At 42.6% G+C, this 8,686-nt stretch overlaps 1 protein-coding gene across 1 annotated transcript; it reads right to left on the bottom strand.

The window, feature by feature from the left end:
- Positions 1-4,632: 4,632 nt before the first annotated feature.
- Cxcl2 (chemokine (C-X-C motif) ligand 2) lies at positions 4,633-6,672 on the bottom strand. Its single transcript, NM_009140.2, has 4 exons — positions 6,548-6,672; positions 6,332-6,455; positions 6,131-6,214; positions 4,633-5,382 (listed from the first exon to the last, which is right to left on the bottom strand). Exons 1-4 carry the CDS (start codon positions 6,624-6,626, stop codon positions 5,367-5,369), a joined length of 303 nt encoding a protein of 100 aa, NP_033166.1. The 5' UTR covers positions 6,627-6,672; the 3' UTR covers positions 4,633-5,366.
- Between the last annotated feature and the right edge of the window lie 2,014 nt (positions 6,673-8,686).

Raw genomic sequence — 8,686 nt, 5'->3', positions numbered from 1 at the left:
GCTGCGTTCTGATGATGGTGAGTGGTCTTGATTTCTGTTAGTAGGGTTCTTATGTTTGCCTTTCGCCATCTGGTAATCTCTGAAGCTAGCTGTTTTAGTTGTCACTGTTAAGAGCTTGTTCTTCAGGTGACTCTGTTATCCTCTATAAGCAGACCTGGAGGGTAGCACTCTCCTTAGTTTCAGTGGGCAGAGTATTCTCTGCAGGCAAGCTCTCTTCTTGCAGGGCAGGTACCCAGATATCTGGTGTTCGAACCAGACTCCTGGCTGAAGTTGTGTTTCACTCACTAGAGGTCTTAGGATCTCGTGTGGAATCCTGTGTGGGCCCTTGCGGGTGTCAGGCGACTCCGCTGGCAAGGTAGCCCGGAGCTCGAGTGGAGTGGAAGGGGTTTGTGCCCCAGATCAAGCCCGCGTATCTGCTTCCCTATGTACCGCAGTCTCAGGTTCCGTGCGATTGGATTGGGGCAGGTGCTGTGTTCCACTCACCAGAGGTCTTAGGATCCTGTGGGGAGTCCCGTGTGGGCCCTTGCGGGTGTTGGGCAAGACTCTGCTGGCAAGGTAGCCTGGGGCTCGAGTCGAGCGGAAGGGGCTTGTGCCCCAGATCAGGCCGCCAGTGTAGCCTGCTTCCCTATGTACTGCAGTCTCAGGTTCTGCGCGATTGGATTGGGGCAGGCACTGTGTTCCACTCACCAGAGGTCTTAGGATCCTGTGGGGAGTCCCGTGTGAGCCCTTGCGGGTGTTGGGCAAGACTCTGCTTATGGGTGAAATATTTAGGAGGTTTGTTGAGAGCCAAACAACAGTACTTGCTATTGCTGCATGCATTCAAATGTACTGCACTGCAATGTCTCACCAGCACAGTAAAGCTAGATAAAGGTGTAAATGACTGGGAATGAGAAAATGAAACTGTCATTAGTGACATATGCTATAACTGTTTATAAAGAAAATTCAAAGTGGCATACAAGTACATCGTTACAATGCCAATGAATATAAAAATTACACTTCAAGCATCAGGTAATGTTGTCTGAAAGATACTATGTACAACATTCAAATAAAAGCCACAGAAGTTTTAGAGTCACAAGTTTGAGAAGAAATTTGCAGGAAGAAAATCTTTTGAATGTAATTTAAAGAATTTAAAGATCTTATTTCACAGACTATATGAATATTACCAAATGGTTTACTATTTTAAAAGATTCACCAACTATCCCTTTAAACTAATCTATAAATTAAATATAATCTAATTCCAAATTGCTGTATTCAAAATTTCCATAACTATGTGAAACTATATTCACATATCCTTATTACAAAGTGCATTTGTCATAAGGAAAAAAGACTACAGAGACCAGTGACTACTATTATGCAGTCTGACAGGTTTGATTCTGACAGTGGCCAGCAGGTGGCAGACGAGGAATGCTCATGAGTCACTTTTGGCCCAACCATCGCAATCACTTTGAAAACAGTTTTTAGTGTCACTTGCTCATCCTTCACTACTTGAAGATGAGTTGATAATTACTACCTCATAGCTAGTGGTTCCATTTCTATATGTATATTCTTGGTCTCTATGATAAATATAACTGGAAACTAATACAAAAAAATTGAATTTGCATTCATAATAGCAAAACTATAAGCAACTAAAATTTCTAGCCCTCGGTGAATCAAACAAATGCTGATATGAAATTCCGCAAAATGAGTCACCTTTGTACGAAGTGCACACGCATGTGGCCAGATGTTTGATAAACCCTCATCTACAAAGCATCGTCTCATTCATCTAAAGTTCAAAGATAAAACTAGAGAATTGTTTGAAAGTCCAATGATAGGCTAACCTTAACGGCACGTGTAAGACAACTGAATTCAGGAAGGAAGCTCCATAGTTGGGGAGAAAGAGGGGCTGAGCCTCGGGAGGGCACAGAATGGATTGGGAATCCTGGTGAAGTTCTCTAGCTTGGTAGTGGGAATGTGCATGGCTATTAGTTTTGCTATTGTTCCTAGAACTGTAATATTGTACAGTATATATACATATATATGAATATGATATGCATGTGTATACATAAATGTTTTATAGAAGCCTTAGTGTTATAAATATAAAACCAGATTTTCCTATGATCTGTATTTTACATTTTTTGCATCCATATTATTATGGAATTACAAAATTTGTCAATGTGACCACGAGATGGCTCAGCAGGCCAAGGGACTTCCTGCCAATCTGATAATCTGATTTTGATCCCAGAAATCTACACAGGAGGAGAAAACTGACTCCTGAATGACATCCTCTGAGCTCCACACGCACTCCGTGGCTCTTACACACCCACACACAGAAATAAATGAGTATGAAAACATAAATACATAAAATAACAAAAATCAAACCTAGAAAAACATGCTGTGTCTTTTAAGTGTTCTCTATTCACATGCATGAAAGAATTACAAATGTCTATAAAATTATCCACTATCCACACAACCATATGACTTTCTGTATGCGTGTGCTTATTATATGCAATTGTTGACCTTCATCATCAACTTGATGGAAATTAGAATCATCATGGAAACATAAGACCTGCTGCGTTTATGACACTGTATTACGGAAAGGCTTGAGAGAGCAGAGAAGCCCACCCCCAGCGTGGGCAGCAACATTCTGTGGGAGAAACAGACTAAAAAGGGGTTGAGAAAGGGAAAGGGCTTTGTCTCAGAAGAGGGGAAACAAGAACTCTCCCCAGCTAGACTTTGTCTTCTACACATGTCCCAGTGGACGTAATAAAAGGATAAACTGTGCAAAAGCAGACAACAGAGAATGCTCGCTGACTCTCTAAGGCAGCCCTGATGGACCCAAGCACTCTCAAGAGCAATGTATTGTCTTGCCCTCTTTGTTGAAAAAGAAAGGAAAAAGTTGTTAGACATTAGTCAATAAGGAAGTAGATTTTTTTTTCCCAGTTTGTTTTATTAGAGAGGGAAAGGAAGTTTTGGATATAATAAAACTCTTAATAAAGTCATGAACTTCTCTGGAGGGGGAACTATCAAATTTTATAGGAAATTGATATTTGCAGTTAATTTAAAAGAGTGATGTAATGAGAAGTGTGTGTGTGTGTGTGTGTGTGTGTGTGTGTGTGTGTGTAGGGCAGAAATCAATGAATGCCCAGTTTTAAGTGGGTGCAGGGAATCCAGAGACTCGGGTTCTCAGGCTTGTGTGGCACAAACTTTGCTGACTGAACTATCTCTCTATTTCTAGAGAAAGATTTTTTCCCCCTTTGAGAATAATCCCAAGTCTTAGCATGTTGCAATAGTCTTTCTTTTTATGTTCTTTCCTATAACCCTATCAATATATAATAAAATCCACCCTAAGTGTAGGCTGTCAGGGCAATGGAATTCAGAATATAGCAGTAATTTGTATTTGGTTACAGCTATATGATATTTCCATGTACCTAAAGTTTAATTACTAAAAATGAATTGTGAATTCCAATTCTGCTATCTTGTTAAAATGCCTCAGTTTTTTTCATATTTAACATACCTTTTCTGCATCAAGAAACCAAACTCTCTAAGTGGAAAAATTAATAGAATTGAGAAGATCATGTCTCTTGGTAGTCTCAAAGCTCAAAGTATCTCCTTTACCTTAGAAAGAAAATTTCCATTCAGTTTTATCTGAATAGATCAATTTAGTCTGGTACAAGTGATCTGACAGGGGGAAAGGGGGGGGGATGGAGTGGATTTTCTAACTAGGGAAGTTCAGGGAAATACACTCAAAACAATGAGGGGGTGGTAAAAGAACAGTACGGGTGTTTGAAACAGTATGGGGCCATTAGGAGTTGTACCAGACCATCAGGCAACCACTGACCTTCATGGTATACCTCAGCATATCAGCCAGGACGGGTCCCACTGAGTCACCTCTCTCTCTCTCTCTCTCTCTCTCTCTCTCTCTCTCTCTTCCTGCTCAGGTCTGGAGGGTATTCCCACAGCGTAGCTCTCCCTGCCTCATGTCAATCTTTACCTCTGCTCTGGAGTTTCCGTGTGTACCTGCCTGTCTGGGAAGCTTACATTAAAACTGACATGCTCAGAGAGCATTCAAACTTGGTGACATTAGAAAAGCACTGCATTTCGGGAAATTAAACCAACTCTCCCTGGAAGTTAGGAGAAACTCCTCATGGTGGTCCCTTACACTGACAAAGTGCTCCGTCTCTCATGTTTTCTAAGCTTTAATTTCATTGCACAGATTGACTTCTGAAGAAGGACCCTGCCACATTACTGCAGTTCCGAATCAACCTCAGTAGGAGGGAAAGCAAGACCTGTTTATAAACACACACACACACACACACACACACACACACACACACAAATAAATAAAAAGTTTAGGAAAAATAATTTAAATGAAAGCTTTAAAAACACTTTTTAAAAATTCCTCAGATTAGCAATGAACCTCAAGCTGTTCCTTGGGGGAAAGAATATGTTAGAGAGGGATTCTCTGACAGAAAAATCCTGCAGAGACTTTGAAAGGCATCAAGTGTGCCTTCTTGACAAAAACAAGGGAGACTCCAGCTAGTAGCTGTTGCTGCAGGAAACATGGTTTCTTAAGCATTCCTGACACCTTCAATACGATGGAAGAATAAAATATTGAGATATATAAAACAAACTTAAGCACGGGATTTTTTTTTTAACAGACGTTTTTATTTTTTGTTATTTGTAAAAATACATGAATAAATAAATGTGTCCACTTCAAGACACGAAAAGGCATGACAAAACAATTGCTAAGCAAGGCACTGTGCCTTACGAGGAAGACATAAAATGTCCAAGGGTTACTCACAACATTACATTGAAATCCAGCATCAAAAATGTTGTACATACAGTTTACAAACACTGAAACCTAAATAACAGCTGTTCTACTCTCCTCGGTGCTTACAAAAAAATGATGTGAACATGCACACTCCTTCCATGAAAGCCATCCGACTGCATCTATTTGTCCCCACCCCCACCCCTTATCCCCAGTCTCTTTCACTGTGTGGGTGGGATGTAGCTAGTTCCCAACTCACCCTCTCCCCAGAAACTAATGAATAAATAGGTTTAAAAATTTATCACCTTCCAACTATATAAGTTAAATAACTTTAATTGAACACATTAAACATTATTAAAATAAACTTTAACATATTAAAATGACCTTTTAAGATATTACAGTGAATTAGCGAATGCATATCTTTAAATATCAAAATAAACATAACAACATCTGGGCAATGGAATTAATAAATAAATAAATACATAGATAAATAAATAAGTGAACTCTCAGACAGCGAGGCACATCAGGTACGATCCAGGCTTCCCGGGTGCTGTTTGTTTTTTTCTTTCTCTTTGGTTCTTCCGTTGAGGGACAGCAGCCCAGGCTCCTCCTTTCCAGGTCAGTTAGCCTTGCCTCTGTGATGAGAAAATGGTTGCTGTTAGTGGGTATCTTAAAGGCGGGTTGCAGAGCCCCCTTCTTTTGACTTCATCCTGGACCTTGGTTTACTCTCCAAACGAAACCATCTCTAGCCTCCACAAGGGACCTGCTACCTATTGCTGGACTTTCCAGCAATAAACACTCTGGGCGCTTTGAAACTAGAATAGTAGAGCTGGCGTTACAATTGTACCAGCTTGAACCTTTCCAAATGATGTTAAGAGTAAAAATGTCAAGGCATGACTTCGCGTACGTTGTAAACAAGAACAATACCTATTGCTTTTTCACTGAACTCAGTCAGGATAAGAGCGAGAGCCTACACCTGAATTTCAAGCCTCTCACTGGAAACCCCAGCTCTTCTTCATCGGGAAGCCTTAGAGGCTCACCTTGACCAAAACCAAGAGTTAGACTTTACAGCCCACAGACATGGAAAGGGCAGGGGTAAAGTATTGAATCTTAATAGATAACAGGCTTTACACCAGCGCTAGTTGGTTCTATCTACTTAATTCTTAGGGACACACAGCGACCATCCATTAAGGAAGGACTTTTACGTGTGTAGATGAAAGGAGCTAGTCGTACCCTTCTATCAATTCAAACTGATGCTCACAGGACAAAGTTAACAATGAAAATAATAATTCAGGTTCCTGAACTGAAGTTAACCTTGATTTTCCCTGCTATAATTTTCAGAAATCGGGTGCCAGTCAGGTGTAAGCACAAATCGCGACTCACTTGTTCAGTATCTTTTGGATGATTTTCTGAACCAGGGGGGCTTCAGGGTCAAGGCAAACTTTTTGACCGCCCTTGAGAGTGGCTCTGCAGAGAGATGTGGGGATCATTATAAGGCACGAGGTTTCTTTAGGGTGAGCATGGGGCGGCAGGAGGGTCTGGGCAACTCTGGCCATGGCAGAGGCTATCCAGGGAGACACTCACATGACTTCTGTCTGGGCGCAGTGGGGTCCTGGGGGCGTCACACTCAAGCTCTGGATGTTCTTGAAGTCAACCCTTGGCAGGGTCTTCAGGCATTGACAGCGCAGTTCACTGGCCACAACAGCCCCTGTAGGAGAAGACACTGGGTCAGAAGGGCTGGGGATGGCTGCGCCCACCTGAGGCTTCCCCAGAAACATCAGCCTCGAATCCGAATCCCACCTGTAGCCTGGTGGTTGGTGGCCAGCAGCAGCAGCAGGACCAGTGCAGCACTGAGGAGCCGGCAGGTGGGAGGGGCCATGGCGCTAGGCTGAAGTGTGGCTGGAGTCTGGAGTGCCCGAGGAAGCTTGTTGGAGGCACTGAGGCGCAGTCTGGGGCTCTGAGGTCCCGAGAGCTCCTTTTATGCACGATGTCTGGAAAAGCCCGGGGACCAGGGAAATTCCCTGAGCTCAGGGTCCCCTCATCAGGAAGCACAGAGCCCCGCCCCTAAGCTGAGTGGGTTGGGGACACGCGCGCGTGAGCTGCCTGCCTCATTCTACTGCCCTGCCCTTCCACTATGGGACCCTGGGATGTCCTTCCCCAAATCCTCAAAAGGAAGGAAGTGATGTCTGCGCTGAAGTGACCACCTGCTAGAGGACAGTGGTTACTGAGCTATGTCATCAGTGGAGACCTAACAGTTTGGGGAACTTTAGTCATTAGGACTGAAGAAATTAAGGTGTGTGTGTGTTCAAGCGTGAACGCGCGGGGGATGGGGGATTGCTTCTCTATTAGTTACATACTCATAGATAGTACTAGATGAAGATTTATTTACGTCTGCGTAAGTACACCGTTGAAATTTAGTCATCTCAGGCTGTACACAAGAGTGCATTGTTCCTGCGGTGTACTGAGCACGAGTAAATCACATTTTGTGTCATATCCTTCTACCCGACTTGGGGCCGTGGGGGGGGGGGGGGGAGATGTGTCAAAAGCTTAATTCATGTTTAACCTAGGACAAAGTGTTGTAATCTCATATAACTTCCTCTGTGAAATTCTGGAACTTCCGAGGCTCTTCCAGTGTGCTGGTGAGCACCACATCAGCTGTAAGAGATTTTCATGAATTCAAGAAACAGAGACTTGGTGGTCTCTCGGCGGTCTCCAGCTGCAGGAGGCAAGGGCTCTCCTGGGGACAGTCTACTCGCCAGTCAGTGCTGACACCTAGAGGAGGTAGCGCCCTTCACATGTCCGCTTCACAACAAACGTGTACCTGTATCTGTGAAATATTTAGATGCCAGATTTCAATCTCTCTCTCTCTCTCTCTCTCTCTCTCTCTCTCTCTCTCTCTCTCTCTCTCTCTCTCTCTCTCCCTTTGTTATCGAGGCAAATCTAGCCCCCCCCACACACACACTGTATACATCCATTCTTGTCCCAGTGATTTGATTTCTCCACTAGAGGATCATATTGAGCTTTCACTGATTGTGACAAACTATTGTAGCCCTCAGTTCTAGCCTTTGTCTTTCACTAGCTCATTTTTCTCACCCTGGGTTTTATTTCTTGGTCATCTAGAACACAAGTTGTAGATAGTTGTGGGTCTGAGTGCAGCTCTCTGAGAGCCATGTGGTCGTTTTACAGAGAAGCGTGTGAGAGGCAGGAGGATATTCAAAGCTGCCAGAGAGGAAATGCTGTGCCACTAGATACTGGGACATAGACACCCACCTGTGACCAATGTGCTAGCTTCTTATCTTTGAAATGCACCCAAATAACTGTCTCAAAATGTTCAGATGAATAAATGTTAATGTTTCTAAAAACTCACTGTATAAATGCTAAGGTAAAAAAAAAAAAACACAAAAACAAAATTTGTTTTTGCCTCCATATTACTAAAACAAGACTCACCTAAGAGTTAAAGCCACACACTCACACACACAAACACAAATAATTCTTGAAAAGCAAAACAATTTCCTATTCGTTTTTGCCCCCCACCCCCACCCCTTAGGAGATAATTTGGAGCAGGGATTGATGGCAAACACATTTAACCCTAGCCCTCGGCAGATAGAGGCGCCCAGATCTCTGTGAGCTCCAGGCGATGGGGGCTGTATAACGAAACTCTGTCTCAGGGGGAAAAAAGAATTTAGATGAGTCTCTTACCTAATTTAATTGGTTTATCAACTAAAACTACAAAATCTGAATGAACATACTCATCTCAATTACTAGTAAAATTTATAAAGAATTAGATGTTTCCTGAGATAAGTGATTCTTAGGTTTAGGAGAATTGTGGGGTTTTATTTATTTATTTATTTATTTATTTAATGTTTGTATCTCATGGCTCAACTTTGGCTTTCCTAATGTTTAAAATCGGTGAAGTGGCAGAACATCTGGGTGTTGTAC

Source organism: Mus musculus, chromosome 5 (assembly GCF_000001635.26).
Source record: "Mus musculus strain C57BL/6J chromosome 5, GRCm38.p6 C57BL/6J".
NCBI classification, from domain to species: Eukaryota; Metazoa; Chordata; class Mammalia; order Rodentia; family Muridae; genus Mus; species Mus musculus.
Note: the sequence above shows the minus strand (reverse complement) of the source record. Positions and strands in the feature narration are given on the sequence as shown.